Raw genomic sequence first — 25,228 nt, 5'->3', positions numbered from 1 at the left:
ATATGGTTTCACCCAGAACAAGTCATACCAGAATAACCTCATTTCCTTTTTTGACAGGATTTCTAAACTTAGGAGATGATGGGAATGCTGTGAATATAGTTTGCCTAGATTTTTTAGCAAAGCTTCTGATACCCTATCTCAATCTAGTCTTGAGGAAAAGATCTGGTCCACAGATAACCCAATCAGACCAATTCTGAATGGGTTGAATGTCTGGACTCAAAGAGTGATTGCTAATGGGGTCAATGTGAACATGGCAAGAAGTCTCTAGGGGAATTTCTTGGGGACCTATGCTTGGCTCTTGTACTGCTCAACATCTGTTATCAGGTCTTCCTGACTCCAGGCCTGGAGCTCTCTCTACTGCATTGCCTAGCTGTCTCAAATCTGTAAGTGATACTTAACACACTGGATGACAATCAGGATCCAAAAGAATCTGGAAGAGCTAGATCATTCGGCTGAATCTAATAAGACAAAAGAAAATGGATTTAAATGTTGCACTTGGGTATCAGAAATAAATAGCACAAACGTAAAGATGGGAGAGGCATGGATAGGCAGCAGTTCTGAAAGGATCTAGGGCTTGGTGGATTGCATATGCAGAAGCAGTACAACACAGACACCAAAAAAAGCTAATGCAATTTTGTTCTGCATTAGGAAGGACATAGCTTCCAGGAAGAGTGAGGTGATAACCATATATCACTTCCATCTGACTGGCAAAGATGAAGGGAAAGGAAAATTACCATTGTTCGAAGGCCTATGGAAGGATGGGCACCCTAATGCCGTGTTGATGCAAGAATGGACTTTCAGGCTATTTCGGAAAATACTTTAGGACTATGTCCAAAAAGTTATTAACTGTGCATGCCCTTCAATCCAGTGATATGACTACAAAGCTTGTACCTGAAGATCAAAAAGGGAAAAGACCTATATATAAAAATTTATTTGCATTGTAGCAAAGAAAGTGAAACAATGGCGGTGCCCATCAATTGGGGAATGGCTGAACAAATCATGGGATATGAATGTAATGGAATATTATTGTGCCAAATGAAATTATTAAAGTGACAGATTGAGAAAAACTTAGGAAGACTTATATGAACTGATGCAGAGTGAAGTGAGCAGAACAAGGACAACTAATACTGTAAAGCAAAACAACTTAGAAAAATTTAAGAAATCCAACTGATGTATTGAGTAACCACAATTCCAGATGACAGGTGATAAAGCATGCTACAAACTTCCTGATAGAGAGGTGATGAAATCATGGTGCAGAATACTTTTGGATGTAACCAACCAATGTGTAGATTTGTTTTGTTCTTTGGGATAACGTTTTTTTTTTCTTTTTTAAACTGAATGGAAGCGGGGGCTGTGCCAAAAAAAAAAAGCAGAAAAGAAAGAAAAAAAGGTAACTGAATCATTTTTTAAAAAACGTTCATGAGGACAGAAGACAGTTCAGAAGGAGACAAAGATACACAAGATCACTTTGAAACTAAGGTGGTGATTTTATTAATAAGGTGTGCACAATTTGATTTGCGGTTTCATGTACAATCCTCTTTTTTCTGTGCGGCCCCTGTTGACGCTTCTCAAGCTCCTATTAACAAAAAACAAAAATTACTTTTAAAAACCAAACAGAAACTTGTCTCATGACTAAAGTCTTCCCCCTCATTTCCCAAACACCAGCGGCAGCCAAGTCCTGAGGAGCTGGGGAACCAGGAGTAGACACTTAGCTTTCGCCCATACATTCAAGAGGTGTCCAAGGACTGTCTTGGAAGAGCTCATACTTCCGTTTTAACTCTTTCAATTTTTCAACTGTGGGTGGGAAGAAGAGAGAAAAAAAGCCAAGAAGATGAATGAATATGTGATTCTCAGGAAACTCCTCTCGTTTCCATCAGAAACCTATCCCTTCAATCATTGCCCCACAACTGCCCCAAGATGGGCTCTTCTCCTAATGCCTAAAAACATGCTCAGAGCTGCCCAGCCTGAGAAACCAAGCCCCAAACAAAGAAAACGAGCTTTGCCATGGACCCCGACACCTATTCAAGCTATCTTCTCATACCAACCTGCTGAATTTGAGAAAGACAGACCTTTGGTGCTCCCTAATCCCCCACTGACTGCTCCTAGAGCCGCCATCGCACTGAAGCCACCCTCTCTAAAGGTCACTGAAGATCTTTTCCTTTCTTAAATCAAAGGGCCTTGCTCAAGTCTTCCTCCTCCTGCAAACTGCTGTGACACCTGCCACTGAGCCAACACCCTCCCACCCCCACCCCACCCCAATCTCTCCCCTCTGAGGTTTCCATGACTTTACACCTACAAGTTCTACCTGTATGGCCACTCTTTTCATTGTTTTCATTGTCCTCATCCTGCTGTCTCCCTGGGGGTGTTCCCTAAAATTGGGGGTGTTCGAGGCCGTCTTCTCTCTCTCCACGTTTTCCCTTGGAGAGCTCATTCATTCCTATAGGTTCATTTATCTCTATGCAGGTGACTCTGAAACCTACATAGCCAGGCCTACTGTTTCTCCTTCCCGCTAATCTCTCCCTTCTAACTCTGCCCCTAGGACACCACCCCCAGGAGGTCTTCTTGGCATCTCAAACTCACTGCATCCTCATCTTCTTCCCTAAACCCACTTGTCCTCCAAACTCGCCTCTTCTGTCGAGGGCACCACCATCCCCCCCAGCCACCTTGGCCCAATCTTTAGCTCTTCCTCCTCCCCACCCTCATCCAATAAAAAGCAAAGTCATGTCGATCCTAACCCGACCCTCTCTCTCCTACATCTGCCTGCCCTCTTCTCCATTCCCCAAAGCCCCACCCTAATTCAGGCCCTCCTGGCTTCTCATTCATTCCACAAGTATGAAGTAAACATGTACTACTAGGTGACGGGCCCTGGGCCTCGGACAGCCTCCTGCATGGACGACTGACATGGCGTCCCAAAGGAGAGCCTGCCTCCAGTCCTTGCCCTCTCCAAGCTGCCAAGAGAATCTTCCTAAGGCACAGTTCTGGCCATGTCACTCCCTTGTCCAACATCCTCCCATGGCTCCCTCTTGCTCACAAGACGAGAGAGGGACTCTCAGCCTGGCCTTTAAGGCCGTCTCCAATCTCTCCATCCTATCTCTCCCGGCTTATTTCACACTGCTCCCCTTCACACATTCCATGTTCCAGCCAAACTGGACTATGAACTGTCCTCTCAATTCAACAGCCCATCTCCAGCCTCTAGGCATTTGCCTAGGCTGTGCCCCCCCCCATCCCCACCCCATACACACTTGGAATGTCCTCCTCTTCCCTCCCCTTTTACCTCAGCCTTTCAGACTTGTTTTCCCTTCAAGTTTCAGCTCAGATGCCAAATCTTGGGTCAAGTGTTTCCTGATTCCCTCCACACCATCTCCCACTCTGCCACCCCCAACCTCACCCAAAGCTGCAAGGTTCCCCTCTCCCTTCACCAGTCTTCCCTTTGTCTTGGCCTCTCCTTGAATGCCACCTTAAAATACCAAGTATCTGAGAACTCACTGGCCACCCCTCACCCCCATCCCATCCTCGTAAAATAGCAGCTCCTTCATGGTGGTCCGGATCCTTTAAAATGCTGGTATTACTGGCACCTAGCATAAGACCCACCACATGTTTGTTGAATGAATAATGCAGCCCACACCCCACTGCCCCTGAAGATGGCAATAACCACCCCCATTTATACAGCCCTAGAAGGTCTTCAAAGCACTTTCCTTCAAATGAGATAAAATTGGCAAAGTGTTTGGCAAACCTTAAAGTGCTACATAGCTATTATTATTATTATTATTTTATTATTATTGTTTCTGTTAAGAAATGGATGGCAGGCCAGATGGACTGTGGAGTCATGGCCCGTTATGGAGAAGTCCCTAATTCACTTTCCAAGCCAGGGACGCCAATCGGTGTAGTCTGGTTTGTCACTGGTTTGAAAAGCAGAGGTTACATACCCAAGGTCACCATGTGGTTGCCTTCACCCAAGTAGGCTTTCTCCCGTCGTGACAGCTCTGCTATATCCTCCACCCTCACACAGGTATCCATGACTTCATTGACAGCTTTCAGCTCCTGTGGAGGAAGCAGAGAAACAAGGTCCTTCATGCTGGGAATGTCAACCCTGAAAATGCCCTGCACTGCATCCCATCCCATCCACTGGGACAAATCCCAAGTCATCACCCCTGATTAGGCACTTAACACCACACAGGTGTTCCTCTACTCCGAGCCTGCCACACATCAGTCCCAGAATGCCCAAAGGAGAGCACCCCCCCCTTACTTGTGGGTGCCTGCTGAAGCTCCAATTATCTACAATGTGTTACAACACCCCCACACTGTCCCTCCCCTACACCCTCCCCCCAGGGTCCCTGTATTCTCCTTAAGCTTTCATGTGCTTTGGGCACTGTGCTTCTCTGATGCTGGAGTCAGTTTAAACTAGCTCACAAGAGCTGTTTAGTTTTCAGTGTGAGCATTTACATACACCTCCAAAATCAACAAATGCTGATTTGCTTTGTTGATTGTCTAGACTCAAGCAATGGAGAAAATGTTAATAAAGAAGACTAAACATCGAAGAGTGCTGTGTATATGTTTTCTTCAAACATTTCCCAGCACACCATTGCAAATTACTCACAAACATGCAACTCTGTCAAAGGTGTGGAATCCCTGCCAAGCTTCTACGGGACTGTGGAAAAATTCTGCTTTAGGACATACTCTGGACAAATGGGGAAGGGAGGGGGAGCACCTGCATTCCCATCCGGCCCTGAGAACATCATCCTGACCCCATGAAGGTTACTGTCCCAGTTCAGATCAATGTTCATCAGGGACAGGTCAGCACGGAGGTCACACAGGGCTTACCTGGTTGCAGAGGGTTAGAGTCTCATGCACAGACTGAAAGAATGGACCACATGGGTTGATGTTGGGGGCAGGGCGGTTACAGTGCTCATGAAGCTCATCCTCAAAAACGTGTATAAAAGCAACCACCAGCTGATGGAAATCTGAGAGAGTCAAGCCCAAGGTGCCCCTACCTTGGCTAGAGATTTTCCCACGGTGGGGTGAACACTGCAAAATCAAAACCAAGAGACCAAGGCCTTCGTTGTGGGAGCTTCCCAGACCCTTTCTGGGGCTTCCCCATTGCCTGGGGTCACGCTGATGTGTGCATCAGTGTCTCCCTCTGTGTAACAAATGGGCAGGAGTTCTTTCCTGCAGCTCCAGTGGAACAAACAGGCACTGATGGAATACCTCCTGGGCACTCGAGGCTGTGATGGGTGCTGTGGGGGCTACAGAAGGACACACTGATGCAGCACCTGCGTGCAAGGCATGGGGCTAGGAAGACAAACAACAGACAGCACTATGATACCAAGCTAGGGGGACATCTAGCCTACTTACTGATAGGAAAGGGAATCCAGATAAGGGACAGACATTGTCAGCAAGCAATACCCATCGATGGCTAGACAAACTCCGTTTATTCCTGAGGCAGGGGACCAGTACTGGATTCCCTTCAGCAGAACATAAACTACTTGAGGGCAGGGACTGACTTTGTGTTTGTCTTCACGGCCCCAGTGCCTTGCACCCAGCTGCCTAAGAAATGTTTAGAGCGGACTTCTCTCCCAAGCTCTGAAAGGGATGGTTGCCTCTGGTAGCCAGAGCAAGGCCTGACCCTGTGCTGGCTTATGTGGGATCCTCCCTTTGCCTCCCCCAGACTCAGTCTGCTCACCTGAACGGGGCACCTGGCGTGATTTGGTAGAAACAGTCTGCTGACGCTGTCCTGGCGAGTGGGGACCTGGAGAAGGAAAGCCCAGCAGTGTAAGTTCTCTTCTTACAGTCCCTCATCTTCTCCCCATTCAGCCCTGTCATCCCACATTCCTAGGGTGGGGGAAATACTTGGCAGAGCTCTTAGCACCCCAGCTGTCTCCTTCTCCTCCTGCTCGTCTCACCTCTTCCTTATGCGCCTGCAGCATTTCAGTGAGCTTAGTCAGTTTTTCGGAAAGCTCTTCCACCTTTGTCTTCTTTGCCTCCAGCGGCCTTTGAGGAGAAACGAGCGTCAGCTTCCTCAGCACACTCCTCACCACAGACTAACAGATGGGGCTGAGGATGTGGCAGACGTCTCAGGTGAGGGCGACCACAGGGGTGGGGAGGGAAACGTCCTTGGGACGGGACGGGATGGGGAGCAGGATACTGAGTGGGAACAATGGGACACAAAGTGGGCTGGGAGGGCCCACTTCTCTGAGGGGCTCTCCAGAGTAGGCGGAGGATCACCATTTGGTAGCACGGGCGTGTACTAGGGTGCAGGCAGTAAGGTTCCCAGGAAGGGAGGAGGAGCAGATCGTACCGTATGCCCAGCTATTCCCAAATGTTTGTCTCCCAATGAAATCAGGTTAAGATGAAGATCAAGCAGGGGACAGAAAGAGGTCACAAAACCAGAGGTGTTGGAGGACGGGGGAGGGAGAGCAGCAAGAGAGCTTTCTGGTCCTTCCCACCTCTCCAAAAGGGCAACGGGAAGCTTGGGGGCAGGATGTGCCACAGACAGGGGCTTTGCCTGGTGAAGGTGGGAGGCTTGCTGGGGCTGACAGATGCTCTGTGGGGATGAAAGCCTCAGGCTGGGGGGGGGGGTGGAGGTGGCTTAGAGCTCTGGAAAGGGGGAACCACCTCCCTTCTCCCAATCCCTAGCCCCTCTGTCAAAGTCACTGCCTACCTGTCCCCACTGCAGGGCCCTTAAAGCACAAGGCCCAGGGAGATGGCTCCCAAATGTTGTGGAAGGAGCCCACAAGTATCCGTGAAACGCTTCCTACACACTAGGCTCTGGAAACACGGCATTGCTAGCTAAAGGAGCTGGGGAAGCTGGGGACCGGGCAGTGACTCCAGCAAGATGGTCCCCAGGATCATTGCTGGAACGTAGTGAAAAGAGTGTGTCATTTGGAATCAGAGGAACTGGGGGGCCCAGGCCTGGCTCTGTGACTCTGAGCAGGTCCCTTCTTCTGTTTCAGCCTCAGTTTCCTCATCTATAAAGCGCAAATAATCCGCATATATCCTACTTCCAAACATCAAAGGAGCATGTGCTTTGTAAACCCTAATACATGAAACATGCCAACCGTCAACATGATGGTGGGTCATTTCTACAGGGCAAAGATGGTCCAGAGGCAAATCAAACCTTGTCACTTGGCAGAGTGGCCCAGCCTACCTCTGACTCCTTGGCAGGAGCTCACACTAATGGTGATGAGCAGGTACCAGGTGTCTCAATCACCCAAGAGCTGGGCAGGATTTTTATCAAGAGCCCTGAAGGGAAAGCTCTGCTCTGTACTATGCCCCTGGCCCCTGCTCAGCCTACCGTCACCTATGCTATCTTAGCTCGTGGAACTTGCCAGAGATTCAAAACACACCATGGCATTAATTCTGAATACATCAGTGGCCTAAAGCCTAAACCCGACCCAGTGTACTGCCCACTTGGGTTGCCCTTCTTGATAGGGGTAAATATTCTCACAAGGCAGGGCGATTTCTAGAAGGCTTTTCACAATGCAAAGTAGAGGCTGGGTGGTGCTGAGGGAGGAAGACACTGAGGATGGATAAGGAAGGACGGAGGGAAGGGAGTTCATTTTAGGTGGACTTCATTTGCAGTGAAGCTGGAGTCCAAACGTCATGTGCTGGGAAGGGTCTAGCATTCTTTCCACTCTATCTCTTGGGATGAGGCTTTGCCAAAAAGGGGGCGGAGAAAACCAACAATTAAGTACAGCCTGAACCTGCAGGTCCCCCTAAGGCTCTGGCCATGGGGTTTTCTGTCTCAGTCCCCAAGTACATACATTCTATGCAGGTTTTCCCTTATTCCACGAGAGCGCTCCATGTCCAGAGGCAAGTGACTCAACTTGGGATCTAGGATCTCCTTGTAGACATGGGAAGTGAAGACCTTCTTCAGCAGCATCTCATTGTCTTTCACTAACTTGGGGAAGTTCTCCTCCACACTGCAAACATCATAAATCACAGGGAGGTTCCCCAGAGTCAGAGGTAGGGTAACTGTGGGCCACGCCCTTCCCCATAGCAGGCTTCAACCTCACCTGAATGCCAGGGACAATCCTGGGCCTCATGGAGGAAAAGCCTTCATTCAAAACCATAGCTCACCAGAGGCCCCCGGGGGCCTGGCCCTCTTCCTGCCCATCTACTCACCCACATCTCAGATCCAGCTCCCCTTGGTTCCCAGAGCATCCTGACCATTTGGGCTCAGTGACAGAGCCTTCCCGCATGCCCCAAGGGCTTCCCTGGCTGGCCCACTCACAGAACAATCAATCCCAGACTGCCCAGTGTTATGTCCTCTTCTACCTTTTTTTTTCTCCTCCCAAAATGTTGCTTAATTTTTCTAATATATTTCTTTTGTTTGTTTTTGTGTTTTGTGAGGCAATTGAGGGTTAAGTGACTTGCCCAGGGTCACACAGCTAGTAAGTGTCAAGTGTCTGGTCTGAGGTAGGATTTGAACTCAGGTCCTCCTGACTCCAGGGCTGGTGCTCTATCCACTGCGCCACCTAGCTGCCCCTCTGACAGATTTCTAATACATTTTTCTAATACACTTTGTCTCTAACAATGAGATGGTTAACTCTTTGAAACCAGGGGCCATGTCTTAAAATTCTGTCTCCCCCAAAACATATAGCACAGGGCTAGGCACACAGTTGTTGTTCAATAGATATCTGTTTATTCAAGTAGTTTTGATCACCTATGAGCCCTGATGTGACAGAAGGGGAGTTGCCCTCTGAAGTCAGGCCTGGATTCCTGCATTGGGTGGGAAGTCTTATTGTATGACCTCTATAATCTTTTCCAACTGTGAGAATCTACATATGTGAGTCTGAGTGAACAGAACCACAATAAAGGGTGTAGAATGGATCTTCTTAACCCCCACCCCTTCTGCCAGTTCTACCAAGGGACCTCCCAGGAGACCATCCCCTGGCTTTTTACCTGAAGAAGCTGGTGGCATATTCGGGATCCAGACTTGTGACCAGATCCAATAACTGGTTAAAGAAATAAAGCTGTTCCTTCACACCAGTAAAGCCCTGGACAAAGAAAGCCAAGTATAAGACCACAAAGAGGCCCAGTTTTCACTGCCATCTCTCATCCTCAGAACTCACTGCCTTATGCTCTGTAGTGCTGGAAAGACTTCTGGATGGGGAGTTGGAGGACCAGAGGTCTAGGTCTGGCTCTGCCATTAACTCTGTGAAACCTTAGGCATATTAGCTCCTCGGGCCTCAGTCTCCTCTTTTGTCAAATGGGGATAAAGATATCTTTCTCACCTTACCTTCGGGGTTGTTGGGGGAGATCCCAAAGTGATTTATGAGGATGGTGCTTAAGTCTACAAGAGTAGACAAGCAAATAGAGACCCAGCTACTCCAACACGTACCTAGCTAAAAATCCCTCTCATCAGATCCCCAGAAAGCCATCTGAAGATCTGACGAGTGAGAACCCCTCACACCTCTTGAGGTAGCCCATTCCAAAAGAGTCAAGTCTGTAAACAAGGCCAATGGCTTTGAGTTCGATTCTTGAGATAATTCTAAAAGGTAAATTCTAAAAGGTAAAGGGAAGTTAATGAACACTTTCTTGAAAAAAAAAAAAGGGAACAGGGAGCCTAAAAAGCCAGGACAAGTTCTACCAAAATGACCTCATTTCTTCTTCCTCTTTTTTTTTAAATTAATTTATTTTGAATGATCAACAATCACTTCCATAAGCTTCTGAGCTTCAAATTTTTCTTCCTCTCCCTCCCCAACTCCCTGCAATGAAAGCAAATTATTTTTTGTTTGTTTTTTTAGGCGATTGGGGTTAAGTGACTTGCCAAGGGTCACACAGCTAGTAAGTGTCAAGTGTTTGGTCTGAGGCCAGATCTGAACTCAGGTCCTCCTGACTCCTTCCTCTTTTTTTTTTTTAAATAAGGTTTCATTGATAGTTTTTCTTTTTTATATCACCCACATTTCCCAATGTATCTCCCTCCTCTCTCTCCTAACCAGAGGGCCATCCTTTATAACAAACAATAGAAGAAGCTAAAACACATACACAAGCAAACAGGAACCGGCATTTCCCTCAGCTCTTCTTCAGGCCCAGCTCACTCATTCTAATTGTGCAGCACCCAGTTTGAATTATTCTGTGGTCAATCTTTCCTTTAAGTCGTTCTGCTCATTCTTCTGCTTACTTCACTTTACATCAGTGCAGACACATTTCCCCAACACAGAAATAATAGCCTTCACATTCATGGACCACAACCTGTTAAGTCTTGCTCTAACCAACGAAATGTCTAACGGTTGTTTCCAGTTTGGGGTGGAAAGTAAAAAAGTACTGTTAGAAATATCAGGGGAGGGCACTCAGGCTGTTTCTTTTGAACATTACCCTCCTTGGGGTATATGTCTCTGGGATAGACAACAGGACAGTTAGGCAAATTGGGAGCTGGTTGAAGAGCCAAAGCTGGACCAGGTCAGCTCAGAAGAAGGCTGCTGGTGGAAGGTCCCAGAGATCTTTGCTTGGCCCTGAGGTATTTCTGTTCAGAATCAGAAGGCACTTAAGGGGCCACCTAATTCAATCCTTTCATTTTACAGCAGGGGAAATGGAGGTCTCTCAGACTACCTGCTCTTCAAGGCAATCTAAGAAAGACGACAGACCCGGAGATGGTCCTCTCTCTGCTCTTTTATCCCCTTTCAGTTATTCTTCCCCCAGCTCCAATGCTTGTCACTTGGCAGAGTGGCCAAGCCTACACCTGGCTTCTTGGCTGGAGCTCACACTAATGGTGGGGAGCAGGTACCCTCCTATCTCGCACATGAGAAAATAATTGGAACTGAATTCCCAGTGAGGTATTACCTTTCCCAGGAATATTTACATTTATAAGAGAGACTGAGAAGGGCAAAAACATACCCAAGTGAGTGACATCTCTGCCCTTCCCACCTAGACGGGGCATCATGCTGTGAGGCAGAGGAGTATTTCTCGGGCTTCAGATCCTATTTCTCCTACTTGGCTTGTGCCCAAATTGAGATGTGCCTAGCACTTGAGACAACAGTCTTGAGGAAAGCATTCAGGCCACTTCCAGGGCTGTTCCCAGGCTCAGGAGGCTGGAAGGGCTTATGTGCATTGCATTTAGCCCCACAGCCATCAACTCCTTCAAAGCCCAAGCAAACTCAGGCCACACAGCCCTGGAAATGGCCAGATGATCGAGCCTCTAGGCTCAAGCGAAGCCTTCCATTCTAGAGGGCCCTCACTCTAATCCACTTGCACTCAAAAAGATACTAAAAGAATATTCTTGCTAAAAGAGACGTTTAAAAAAAGAAGACATTATTCTTGCCAAATGTCACCTGACCTGGGGGCGAGATGAAAACCAATTGCCTCCTGGTTAATGAGAGCCCCAGACCCTCCCTCACCCCCAGCCAGACATGCCTACTGGGCTGCCTAGGGGTACACGCCTCCCCACAGCATCCAGATGGGGGCTGGGCCTGGGCAAGAGGCCTCTCAGGAGGCTGAGCCGTAAGCTTCAGTCCTACAAATGTGTCTGTCACTCAAACCTCTATGCTAGATCCTGGCTCGGAAAGTCCACTCTTCAGCAAGACTTTGCTGTCCAGAAGCAATGTTCAAGTTCTCAGTCTCTTCTGTCTACTTTCCTGTGACCCAGGTTTCCTGATCTATAAAATGCAAGGGTGGGTCTTGTGGCTGCCATGTAAGAAGGAGCAGAGGAAAGGTAGACTTAAATCAGAAAAAAATGGTAGAGGCAATCTGGGGAGGCTTTAACTTGTGAAGGAGGCTAGCAATTGAATTTGGAAGAAACTGAGAAAACTCTGCAGGGACTGGGGGAGAACCCCAGGGCTAAATTCTACTTCTGGCTTCTATGACAGAAGATTGAAGAAGCAGGGTAGTACACTGACGGAAATGTTGGATTGATATGAGAAGACTTGGGCTCCCTCACTGGCTGCGTGATCTTGGGCAAGTCACTTAACATCTAAGCCTGACAGGGATAAAGGATGGCAGGGATGGTGTGCTCACGGAATATGAAGATGCCACAATGCTGGTATGGGGACAAAGTGAGTGACAGGGTCAGGACCCCCAAAGCTTGTGACAGGCCAGGCCAGTGGGCTGATGCATGCAGAACACACAGGACAGTGAGAACATGGGCAGGCAGCAGTTTGAAAAGGATATGGGGATGTCACTGGACCACTAGCTCAATATGAGTGAGCAGTCAACAAAGTCCAGTGTGGCTAGAGTGTCGTGTGTGTGTGTGTGTGTGTGTGTGTGTGTGTGTGCGCGCATGTGTGTATTGGCAGAGGAGGAAAATCAGCTGGAACCAAGTAACACTAGGTTGGAAAGGCAGCTAGGGGCCTCAGTGAATAGTATCAGACTTGGAGTCAGGAAGACTCAAGTGAAAATCCTGCCGCACACATGTACTGGCTGTGTGTCCTTGGGCAAGTCACTTAAATTCCCTGGGGCTCAGTTTCCCCATGTATATATAGTAGGAATAATAATAATTGTACCTACCTCCCAGGGTTATTAGGAGGAACAAATGAAATAACAGATGTATAGCACTTTGTAAACCTTAAGGCATTAAAAAACATGAGCACTGATTGTACAGGGGCTGCATTCAGCGGCACAGCTGGCAGAAATAAAGGGGCCCTCTACCCGGGTACTGACAGCCATGCCCCATGAAGCCTCGATTGAGGACAGAGTGTTCATGAGAGGGGGCATGTGACAACCATTACCATCTTCAGGTTTCTAAAGGGCTATAATGTGCAAGAGGGATTCCACTTGGCCGCAAAAGGGAGAGTGGAGAGCAATGGGACCTAGTTGAGAAGAGGCAGAATTGAGGCTTGATGTGTCTGTGTGGGGGGTGGAGAGATGCCTCGGAATGCTCTGAGGAATGGGCAGCCTCCAGAGGGAAGGGCAGCCCCCAATGGGAGGCCTTCAGTAGAAGCTGGGGATGGGCTCCTAAGCAGGGACTCCTTGCAGGTGCACGTTATATGACATGGAGGCTGCAGCAGGCTCTTTCCACTTTAATTTGATGGATTCTGTGACCAGAGGGCCCTATGCAATGCTCACCTTTCACATTTCGGGATCTCTTGCCTGTACAGACATCACTACTAGACTCCTCCTTCCTGACTTTGACATTTTCTCTGGCCTTGACTTGTGGTAACAGCCAGACCCTCTCCTGTCTAGAGAGATTCCATGCTTGGGATGTGAGTGGGACAGTGGCATCTTCCTTCTCTGCCTTCTTTCCTACCCAGTTACCGGCTCCTGTGAGCCTACCTCAGGCACATTCCCCCACACCTGTCCCTTCCTCTTGGTCCCCACCGCCACCCCCCCACCTTAGAACAAGGCAGCAGTTTCACCTCCTACTCACCCACATCCCAGCAAGAGCCTCTCAGGTCATGCCCTAAAGGACAAATCCCAGGTCACCTCCTCCATCAAGCCCTCACTGATCCCCCTTTGGGGGAATAACCTTCTCCCCTCTAACCTCAGAGAATTGGGCTTTGCACCTCCCTAACGAACTTGGTGTGTCCTGGGGGTACAATAATGACCTGAAAGGGGGGAGGTGTGTGAATGCCCCGGGGTGCCTTCCTGCTGCCTGAGGGTGGGGCCTCTGCCTCATCTAACCTCTGTGATCTCCACAGGCTCCAAGCACAGAGCCCTGAGCACAACAGGGACTTAACAAAGGGTGGCTGAATGAAGGAAGGAAGGAATATATGAATGAATGGGTCCCCTCTCTTACCTTAATGAGATCCTGATCATCTGGCCCACACAACAGCAGTTCATGGCCAATTCTGGTCAGCTCTGTCAAGATGATAAGGACTTGGTTATTGCAAACACGAACTAGGAAGGGAAGACAGCTCAGTGCCATCCCCACGATGTCCAATCTTAGCTCGGAAGTGGACCACCAGCCCCTTTCCCACCGCCATTCTCAGGGCCTGCCCCTTCATACAGAATCGCAGCTGTGTTCCATGCAAGGGAAGGGGCTCCCCATTTGTGATGGCAGAGAGGGGGGGATCAGAAGCAGAATTAGAGCTGCCAGCCAAGCTGTTGCTCAGGCAGCTCCAGGGAAAAGCATGAGCAAGAGAAAATTAGGCCTGGGTCCCAAAGAAGAAAACCTAGGGAGGAGTGAGGTGAAACCAGAGAGGATGTGAAGACAGCTTGGAAGGTCAGGGTTCTAATCCTAGCCCCACGCCTAACTAACCCTCAGACTTGCTGTGTGACCTCAAGCTAGTCTCTTTGCCTCTCTGGGCCCAAGGCTCCTCATCTGGAGGAGGAAGCAGCAAGAGTACGTGACCTGCAAGGGTCCCAACCTCTTTGATCAGGGTGATGTCATAAAAAGAACCCAGCTCTCTGAGTCAGAAGAGCTCGGTTTGAATCCCACTTCTGACATGACCTGTAGGACCTCGGACGAGTCACTTCCCCACTTTGGGCCTCAACACTTGAATGAGACACTTGGATCAGCCAGTTTCTGAGGGCTCTCCCAGATCTAAATCTAAGATCCCTTGGGAGACAAACATTCAGTGATGCCAAGTAAAGACAGGTTGGCTGTCTATATGAGTGGGTTGTTTTTTCTTTTTTTTTGGCAATTGGGATTAAGTGACTTGCCCAGGGTCACACAGCTAGTAAGTGTCAAGCATTTGGTCTGAGGCCGGATTTGAACTCGGATCCTCCTGACTTCAGGGCCGGTGCTCTATCCACTGCACCACCTAGCTGCCCCCCATGGCTACTATCTATATGAGTTCAGAAGACCTAGGGGTTCAAGGTTTGGAAAGAAACGAACCCGTGGAGAAGCCTTAGCCTTCTCTAGAGGGTGGGGGTGGGGCACCAGGGATGGACCTAAATGCCAGGGCCTCTGTGCATCACACAAACGTTAATGTCAAGGTGAATCGACAATGGGGAGAAAGAAGAATGGGGAAGTGGGATTTGAATCCAGCCTGAGAAGGGCACCTGGAAACAATCAATCAGGCTAGCCCCAGTCTTGGGGCATGTAGGACTATGGCCAGGAACACTTCTCTGTGTAACTGGTCATGGAGGTGTGGGGGGAGAGAGGAACAGAAGCGTGCCTACCTAATAAAAAGAAGAAGAATCACTACCACTTAACGTTTCCAAACCCAACAGTGAGAGAGTAGATGTTAATAGGGGACATGCAACCCTGGTGGCAATACAATGGATGCCTACTCTGGGCAATGGGAGGCAAAGGAGGGAGCAGCTGTTATGGTCCCAGATCTTTAGACTCACGCAAAAGAGCCCCACTTCTCTGGGTTTTCTTCAAAATGGAGAAGAGAACAAGGAAGGGGGAAAGAGTTTCCTTGCTGCTGAGCCAAGAAAGTAGGGATCAGAGACTGATAAGGGCCAAGCTTGATGCCACACTAACCTCTAGGGAGCAGGGGATTTTAGGCACCAAACCACGGCCCCAGTTCCTGTCTTGGGCCTTCAATCCCTGCCTCTGTAACATGGGGAGGGGTTGGACCTGATGACTTTTTAGGGCCCTTCTGGTTAATGCTCTGTGCTTTGAGTTACAAACACAAAGACAAACTGGGATGACGTTTGTGAAAAGGAACGACTAATTCATGTTCTCCCCCTCTTAAATCATCATTTAGATGACAGCCAGTTCTGTGTACATACACGAGGCATGTGTACAAAGAGAGCTGGGCATGGGTGTCCCCCTCTTTTTGGTCACCTCGGCCAGGGATGTTGCTTTTCTAACCATCAACTTTGTCGTGGTCCTGGTTGTGAAGAGGGTTAACCTGAGGAGACTGGGTCAGCACCCCAATCTGCTTCATTAGCCATGGCGCTGACCAGGGCCAAACTTGGTGCAGCACAATTTTCCTTCTTAAACTCCATCTGGTTTCAGATGAGGCCTTAAGTATCCAAACCATTTTGAAATGGAAAAGTTATTCACTGTCTTGAGGGGCTGAGACTTTGCTCAAATTTTCCTAAAGTTCATAACTGGGTTAAGAACAATTTCTGCCAAAAACTGAACACAAACAGGAGGTTACAGAGAAATCTCTGTGAGACCTTGACTCCAGTGCTGGTTCTCAGGAACACCACATGTAACATCTGCATGCAGACCCAAGTGTACATATTTGCCACGCACCCACACAGACTGCACTCGGGAAGAGACAAATAATGACTGACTCTCACCTACCCACACCAAGGAAAAAAGTCTCCCCAAGTCTCTAACTCTGGCCCAGCCAAGAAGGTGAGCTTTGTCTGCCTCTTGGATTCTCTGCTTTGGCCAGTCCTCCTTTCCAAGCCTCTCATGCGAGGCCTAATTCTAAGAAGCTGTATAAACATTCGCAGACTTTTGAGCTACTCCAATGGAAATATAGTATAGCTACCAAGAGGAGCAATTAAATAAGTCGGCTTGTTAAGCAGGCTTTGGCTAAGTTTGGAGTTTTCCAGGCTATAATATCAAATGAAGGCCCTGACAAAATAAAGTTATACCTGTTATTCTCTCTTTAGCTCCAGAGTCCGGCACACTTGCAAATGAATCCTCAAAGGAAGGATACAGTCTAAAGGGAAAGAACAAAGTGTCAGTGACACGATGCTAAAGCGTGGAAGGAACAATGAGTTTCACAGTCCCTTTCTGGTCTGGCTTCATTTTTGTAACTCTAAGGTATATATAGAAAATCCATAGATTTGTGAATATAAAGCAAGCTATCTAATTTAAGAGAAAGGGCCATAGATGGCAGTATTAGGGGCCTGGCAGGCATCCTATTTGCTTATTTCATTCCTTTGCCTCATTAAAGGCTGGGAAATCTGGATAAGATTTCACCCCTTGTTCCTCATAGTTTTATGGTTTTTGTCTCCAGTCATGTCTGACTCTTCGTGACCCCTTTTGGGGTTTTCTAAGCAAAGATACTGAAGTAGTTTCCCATTTCCTTCTCCTGCTCATTTCACAGATGAGGAAACTGAGGCAAATAGGGTGAAATTACTTGCCCAGGGTCACACAGCTAGTGTCTGAGGCCAGATTTGAATTCATGAAGATCGAGTCTTCCCGATTCCAAACTGAGCACTCTACCTACTGTACCACTCAGCTGCCCTCATCCTGAAGGATGAGAACTCCTTCTGTCTATGATTCAGGAGACAAATTCTAGAGGGTTACCCGAGATGCACAGAAATTAACTGCCTAGCTTAGTGTCTCCCAGATAACATGTCAGATTTGAACCCATATTCCTGACTACAAGTCTACTACCAGAGGCCACGCTGTCTTTATTGTGCATAGAGGCATTATTACAACATTGGTAAAAGGAATTTTGGTACAATGAAAATAATCCTGGATTCGAATTGAGGGGATGCAGCCTGGTGTCCAAGCTCTCTCACTTACTACTAGTATCATTCTATAACCTCTCTGAAACTCAGTTTTCTCACCTTTCAAATGGGGACAATCCCTTCCTCACTTACCTCATAGGACTGTTGGGAGGATCACTTGAAATAGCAGTCATGATGTTTTCTAAACTGTAAAATGCTAGACACAGGAGAGCCATTTTTATTCATTGGACCTAGACAGGTATCTTTACTCAAATATTGCTCTAAATAGCTATCGTTTTCATGAATCTATTAAGCATCATATCACGACACCATTTGTAACAGTAAATAACAACTACATGCTTTGGCATTATGATGCGGTGGCAAGAATGGTAGACAAATAGTTGGGAGAGTCCAGGAGTTCCAATTTCACCTTGGATGGGACGTCATTTATAAATAGAGGATACCACCCCAATAGTACTCACAGCCTCTTGGGGTTGCTGTGAGGACCACATGAGAAGGAATTTAAAGTGCTTTATCATACTGGAAGCACGTATAAATATCAGTTATCAAAACAGTGTTATATCTTTATAAGAACATGACCCGAGAAAAACGTGCCAATCTGGTGGAGAACCTGCTTGGTTATATGAACCTTAAGGTCATGCAACCAAGGCACCCTAAGTGGAGGCCAAGGACCCACCAGGAACCAATCAGCTGCCCAAGCATAAGTAGTCCCTACTTTTTTGCCAATTAGAGAGTTTCACATTGCCTGATAAGCACCTGCCCATGTGTCACATCTCTCCTAGTTACTCACTCCTACTACGGTTCTGCCAACAGCTCCGAACATCTCTCACCAAACCAGCCAGTGCATACTCATTCTGCATTTCCCCTCTTGTAACCCGTGGTATCGTCAGGGTGGGGATCATCTATACTTGCAAACTCAAACCTTTGTGATTGGAGCAAGGGGCACATCAGGCACCCAGCCTCGAGGCCAAATGCTTGGTACTCCATTTGCAATCGATGGATTCCCCCCCCCCCCAGTGTAACCGACATCGACTTATTGCTGGACGTCCCTAAAAAGAGGCATTGGCATAAGCAAGGAGCCAGCTTAAGTCTTTTGCTTCTTGGCTTTCCTTACACCCAGAATGCCAAGATTCAATCAATCATGCACAGCTGTGTTTCTGGACATGAACACATGCACAGTAAGAGCTTTAGTCTTTTAGTGAGGGGGATGGAGGTGGCAGAACACGGGATTAAATGCAATTATTCAACACTTAAACTTCTTTTCATGAATAATACCAAATTTCCCTGGTGTTCCACTCTCCTTTTTAAACAGATCGAAACTGAGGCTCAAAGAGCAAAAAGGGAATTAACCAAATCCCTTCTGAACCCCCTGCTCAGAAATTGTTCCAAACAAAACCCCAATGCTTCCCCGGCACGGCAAGGTAGCATTTGGAAAGGCCAAACTGACCAAATTCCACAGCTGAAGCCACATGTGCTAAAGCCACTCCGGGCCTCAGAACACAAAAAGCTCGACCCTGGACACAAGGGTCCTGAGGGCTAAGACAGGTAATTAAATGTACATTTTCCGCACCTCCATTGTACAACCTGTTACTTATTAATCCAATCATTATCCACAAATTGGGGGGGAGGAGGCAGCCTGTGTCATTTAAAATGTTATGAACACTCCCTTGTTCAATAGCTGGGAACACTTGTGACTTAGTCTTCGTTGCTAAGGAAACACTGCCAATTAGAAGGCACAAACATAATGGAGAATACACATAGGCTTGCTATCTTTAAAGTTCTATAAAAACAAACAAATCATTCCAACACCCCCAAACAAAAACCCAAATGACCTTATTTGGAGAACTAGTTAATCAAAGTTTATCTTATTGGATGGCCAGGGAACCAAGAAAGAATCAATGAACAAGAACCAAGGTTCTCCAAAAGAGGAGTGAAGGGAATCCATATGGCCCTTGCTTGTACTCCTGACCAGGAGCTTCTGCTTCCTGTGGCAAGGCCTGCTACCCTTCCAGAAAGTCCCCCAGCCACCTGCCTAACTGAGGAAGGGTTCCCTTTTGGGACTGCACAATGATGCTCCAAACAGACACTAGGTCACTGGGCACTTTGTGACAGGCAGGCAATAAAAATTTCAGGGAGTTTTGAAGCCGGGGGTTGGGGAGAAAGGTTTTTAAAACCCTGAAAGTCTGGAAAGTTTGATCAACATGTACTTTATTTTGTATCATTTTATACAGAACAAAAAGTATTACCAAATGCCCTTAGATGTTCCTAGATTCTGTATGACTTGTTTGCTTATAAAAATATCCCATTTCCTACATTTGGAGATGGTGAAAGCCTAGTTTAAAACTCTGACAGAGCCACACCATCTCCACTATGGACGATCCTGCCACCTGGCCACCTCCTTATGCTGTGCTTTTTTTTTTTTTTTGATGAGGCAATCGGGGTTAAGTGACTTGCCCAGGGTCACACAGCTAATTAACTGTCAAATGCCTGAGGCCAGATTTGAACTCAGGTCCTCCTGATGCCAAGGCTGGAGCTCTGTCCATTGCACCACCTAGCTGTCCCTTGTGCTGGGCACTTCTTACCCCATATCCCAGAATCTGAGAGTTGGCAGAGAAATCCATGGCCACCTAGGCAAACCAAACCCAGAGGAATCCTCACTAGAATATCCTGACAAGTGGTCATCCATCAGGTGTCTTCCCAGAGAGCATCAACCCAATAGAGCAAAGGCTTTCCTTAGTTTCCTTTAATGTGTATTATAGAGACCAGTGCAACCCAGAACAGGAAAAGCTGGTTTTAAAAAAAAAAAGGTTGTTTTTTTTTTAAATCAGGGTTCGAAAGAGGCATTTTGGGGTTCTGAAATTTTGCCAAGGCTTCAGATTTCTGGTCAGCATTTTTACGTGCTACATACACTATTTTCAGCTGGGCTAGGCAAATGTACCAGTGCTCTTACCTGAAAGTTCCTCTCCCTAAAAAAACAAACCAAACCAAACCCCAAGTGTCCCTCCTAATTTCTCACTTCCTTCCCGTCAGAAGATGTCAAGGCTCTCCTCCCTTCAGCTAGCTCCTTCCTGAACACCTCCACCTTCCTGACTCCCTAATGAGTCTCCACCTCCACTTCCTCAGAGCCCTCCAGTGGGCTGGGGATGTTTCCATATATCAGTACTTGATGCTGATAGGTAATTTCAAGCATTTGCCCATCTCTTCATCATGTTGCCAATTCTCCCAGGCCTTTCTGTTGCTAAGTTAAGGCACCTGACCAGGGGCGATGCACCAAGCAGCCTCCCCGTGCTCTGGGCAGACAAGATACATGCATCATGGAGGAAGGAGGTGTCACTAACTTTGGGGTGTTGTCAGTGCATAGAGAGGGATCTCTATTGCTCTCCTTACATCCTGCCCAGGCTCATGTGGAAGCAACAGCATGAATTTATGAAAGAGCCAGGCAGGGATAGGTACAAACAATGATGTTAACTGTCCCACACAGGTAAGAGCCCAGGACCTTGCCTTCATTAGCCCCATTCCTCCTACAGAAGTAAGCTAGCTAATGAGCTTCAGACCACTGCTAACCCTCACAGAGAAATCTGGTTCTGTAGAGCAAACTGTTCTATGCTGAATGCAGTCACATGGACCTTGCAAGCTTTATGTTTCTAAACTACTTATCTTTAGGATTCAAGAACCAAAGAAGAGAACAACTGTGCAAGTTACTCCTAAGGAATAGATAAGAACAGGGCTTGCTGCATCAGAAAGACTTCTGTGTCTCTCTGGGGAAGCTGTCCCACCCATCAAGGCTGGTTTAGCTCCTGGGGAGCCTCATACCCTTCTCTCTACCCTGCAGAGTAACTGCTCCATTTGATTACAAAAATGGGCAGCACCAACTCCAGATTTTGTCTCCAAGAGTAATGGCTTGGATGCAAAGTCCTTTAGGGCCTAGTGTGCCTAGACTACCCAAAGGACATCGAACTCAGAATCTGGAGAGCCAGATTCCAGTGGTATCTCTGTGTAAGCCTGGATATCACTCTCCCCTCTAGGCCTTAGTACTAGTTGCGAGCTGGGAAATGAGGGTGGTTGGTCTAAGGCTTAGACCTCAGTCCCTTAGTCACAAGGGGATAAAATTCCATTGGAGAAAGCGTCTGTGTGTGTATGTATAATATATATGCGTATATGTGTATACATACATACTCATACATACATATAGGTGTGAGTGGGGAAGCTGCAGCCTCGAGGCCACATGTGGCCTTCCAAGTCCTTGGGTGTGGCCTTTCGACTGAGTCCAAGTTTGACAGAACAAATTCATTTATTAAGGGGATTTGTTGTGTGACGTTTGGATTCAGTCAAAGGGCTGCACTTGAGGACCTAGAGGGCCCCATATGGCCTCCAGGCCACAGGTTCCCCACCCCTGGTCTAAGCTTATCTCTAAGGACCCTTCCAGTTCTGCCATTCCAGAATTCTAAGAATTCTCCAAATTATTCATAAATACAACCAAAAGCTGGATAGAGAGGAGTGCAAAAACTGATTGCTGGTTCTTGGCCAGTGTGAGGTTGACATGGAGATAGCACTGTACAGCAGAAACAGTGATGTAATCAGATTCCAGACACCCAAGTCTGATCCTGCCTCAAACACCTACTAGCTGAGTGACCATGGATAAGTCAATTAGCATTCTCAGAGCCTCTGGTTCCTCATCTGTAAAATGAGGATGATACTTCTACTACCTACCCTACAGAGTAGCTATAAGAAAACCACTTGGCAAACCTTGAGCCACAGTCTATAGCATGAGTTAAATTGTTGCCTCCATCCCTTCCTCATTACTCACAGAGGTTCAGACCCTCATCACCTTGTGCCAGGAGTACTGCAATAGCCTCCATATTGGTCTCTCTCAAGTCTCTCCCCTCTCCAATCCACACTCCCCACAGCTTCCAAAATGATCAGGTCCCTTTCCAACAAACTGCAGTGGCTCTCTACTGCTTCTAAGGTCAAACTGAAACTCTCAGCTCCAACCAATCACACTAGTCTCATTATATATATATTATTCGCCTTCCTATACTCTGTAGTCTAGTCCAACTGGCCATCTTACTGTTCCATACATACAATTCCCATCTCCACACCTTTGCACTCCATACCTCATGCCTAGAATGTGCTCCCATCTCCCCTTACTTAACTCAAGACTCAACTCAGGCCACATTCTACATGAAGCCTTTCATTTTCTGACGCCCTCACCTCTTAGTGCTCTCCCTACCCAACTACCTTTTCTTTCTGAGAAGGTATACACATATACATACATATATACAAATGTATGTATGTGTGTATATCTCTGTGTGTGTGTCACACACACACACATGCATATATATGCATACACACATTTTTTTCCTCCTCCAATAGAATTTTATCCCCTTGTGAACAGGGAGAGTTTCATTTTTTTTCTTTCTAGCTTCACTGTTTAATAGGGTACTTAACACTTAAAAATACTCGTTGATTTAATGATTCCTTCTGTGCCTGGCACTGGACCACCTGGTTTTTTAATTGATTGCATTTAGGATGATCTGGAGCCCAAAGGGTGGAGCCCTCATTGATGACAGCTGCTTTAAAATATGATTAGCACCTCCTCTGTATGAGGAGGAAGAGAGTTGCTCAAGACAGGGAAGATAAGGAGGCAGGGGCATTACCTTGCAAATAACCATTCCAGAATAAGCAAACGGTAATGTGAGGGTGCACACAGGAACTGTTTTATTGTCCTCAGTCCAGTAATATACAGACCATCAAGGAAGGGGCAGTCTATGTCCTAAGGGAAAAAAAAATCAGATAGATTTAGAATATTACAGATGGGAAGAGATCTTAAGAGGCCATATAAGCTAGCTTTTTCCCCCTGCAGAAGTCTATCTACTGCATCTCTAAAATTCACTTATCCAGGTTCTGCATGACCAAGTCTTTCACAATGACACTAGTTGTTTAAAAGACTTATGTTTAACTGAAATCAACCTCATTTATTTCACAAACACTAGATATAGCAGGGGATAAAAAAATAAAATTAGAAACAATCCCTGACCACAGGCAAATAAAATATGAACATGTGTGACTCTAACAGAAGGCCAAACATGATAGAAAGAAAAAAGGTTTAGGGCAATGAGAGTTCATTTCTGGCTGCAGTAAGCAGAGAAGGCTTCCTGTAAAGAGCCTTAGAAGGATGCTTTAGGCATTCCCCAAGTGTTATAAACTCAAAAGTGGGAGTTGGCATTACTGGTGGGGGTATGAGTACAGTATGAGTAAAGGAAAGGAAGTAGACAAGTGCAGATATGTTTGTGTGAGATCAAGTGGTCTAGTTTCAATGGAGTACAGGGTATGTGAAGGGAACCAGGGAGAGATGAGGCTAGAGAGGTGTTTTTGTGGTCAGTGTGCAGTGTCTTGAAGGCTGGGTTAAGAGTTTCTCTCTCTTTTTTTTTTTTGGTGAGGTAATCGGGGTTAAGTGACTTGCCCCAGGTCACACAGCTATTAAGTGTCAAGTGTCTGAGGCCAAATTTGAACTCAGGTCCTCCTGATTCCAAGGCCAGCGCCCTATCCACTGCGACACCTAGCTGTCCCTAAGAGTTATTCTCTATCCCATCGATGAAGCACTAGGGAGTCCCTGGAGCTTATTGAACAGTGCAATTGATGAGGTTTTGGGGTACTGGGACCCTGAGAATGCCAAAGCAGAGTTGCCTGGAATGACTTCACACAATCAAGCCTTCTCTTAATTAAGTGGCAAAGAGTTTATTGTAACACTTTAGCAAAAGTGGGTAAGGGTCCTTATGGAACCTGCAAGAGACTGAGGATAGTGCTGAAACATGTGGAAAAGGGGCATGGGAAAGGAATGCCAAGGATACTAATTAGGTAATCTAAGGGTCCAGGTCTCTTGGGAGCTATGGATGGGAAAGTGTAGGGAGTATACCAGACACTGAGAGAGTTGTCAGAGGCATAGACCTTGGGGATCTGGTGGGAGGAAGAGTCCTTGGGCCAGCCAGGGGCAAAAATCCCTGGGCCAGGCATCCTCATGTCTGTTTTGATAAGAGAATACAACAAGAGAAAATTTTCTCACAGGCCAGGGCCGTACTAAGAAATTGGGAGGCTTCCAGAGATATGATCTTAGGGCTGGGGCCCGAGCAACCCATCACAACGACTGGAGGTTCTGCATCGGGCTGCAGCTGCAGAAGCTGTATGACAAAAATAAGGTACAAAGCAACCCTTCCCATCATAGCTTGTGGCGTGGAACGATGGACTGGAGAGGGAAATGAGACTGGATGACTATTGGGGGGGGCGAATCTTGTGGCCAGCCCCAGGGGAGGGGCCTTGGCCAGGGGACAGGCCAGCGGAACTTCTTCAGGAAGCAGGTGATTTCGAAGGAGAAGGAACGAGGGAAAAGGGGGAGGAAGGAGGGAAATGGGAGGAGGGGGACAGGAGGAGGGGAAAGGGGAAGGGAGGGGGAGGGAGGAGGGGGGAGGGGGAGGAAGAAGGAAGAAGGGGGAGAAGGAGGGAGGACGGAGACGGGGGAGGTGGAGGGAGAAGGGGGACGGGAGGAGGGGGAGGGGGAGGAGGAGGAAGGAGGGGGACGGGAGGAGGCCCAGGAGGGCGCGCGATTCAAAAGTCAACTCGTGCACTACAAGCTGCCTTTGTCCCGGCCTAGGCCTCCCCTCGCCTCTTATAGGAGACCCTCCAACAACCCAGGTTCCTCTCCCTTCCTCGGAGTGACCCCTGACCCTGGCTAGGCCCCGCCCCTTCCGCCTGCACCTTTAATCTGTCCAGAACCCTCAAAGCCTCCAGTGAGAGCTGGGCGTCCTCCTCGTCTTCGTCCTCATCCTCATCCTCGTCCTCGTCCTCGTCCTCCCACTCCTTACACCGTCTCTTCCTGGCCTGCGCCGCTTTCTGATCGTTGTGGCCCTCCTCGAGCCCTGTCCAAAGCTCGGCCATCGTCCCTCCCGCTCCTGGGAGTCAAAACCAGCCGGGCCCAATATCCGCGCACTCACAGAGCGCGCCTTTCATTGGTCAGAGTCGGTGACGT

The 25,228-nt window shown here is 47.5% G+C and overlaps 1 protein-coding gene across 5 annotated transcripts; it reads right to left on the bottom strand.

The window, feature by feature from the left end:
• Window positions 1–1,463: 1,463 nt before the first annotated feature.
• Window positions 1,464–25,228, bottom strand: LOC110201530 (HAUS augmin-like complex subunit 7). Of its 5 annotated transcripts, XM_020977253.2 has the most exons (12): window positions 24,958–25,227; window positions 22,863–22,978; window positions 16,378–16,445; window positions 13,670–13,731; window positions 8,902–8,996; window positions 7,761–7,919; window positions 5,901–5,988; window positions 5,681–5,746; window positions 4,822–5,025; window positions 3,927–4,041; window positions 1,726–1,794; window positions 1,464–1,576 (listed from the first exon to the last, which is right to left on the bottom strand). In XM_020977253.2, coding segments are annotated over exons 1-12 (1,224 nt in total). In that variant the 5' UTR covers window positions 25,138–25,227; the 3' UTR covers window positions 1,464–1,574. The 5 variants fall into 5 exon arrangements, with proteins under 5 accessions (XP_020832912.1, XP_020832913.1, XP_078004110.1 ...); XM_020977254.2 differs by lacking the exon at window positions 1,726–1,794 and having other exon boundaries at window positions 24,958–25,228; XM_078147984.1 differs by having other exon boundaries at window positions 1,464–1,794.

Source organism: Phascolarctos cinereus, unplaced genomic scaffold, assembly GCF_003287225.1.
Source record: "Phascolarctos cinereus isolate Bilbo 61053 unplaced genomic scaffold, phaCin_HiC Scaffold_8;HRSCAF=390, whole genome shotgun sequence".
Taxonomy (NCBI): Eukaryota; Metazoa; Chordata; class Mammalia; order Diprotodontia; family Phascolarctidae; genus Phascolarctos; species Phascolarctos cinereus.
This window is presented reverse-complemented; position numbering and strand designations above follow the sequence as displayed.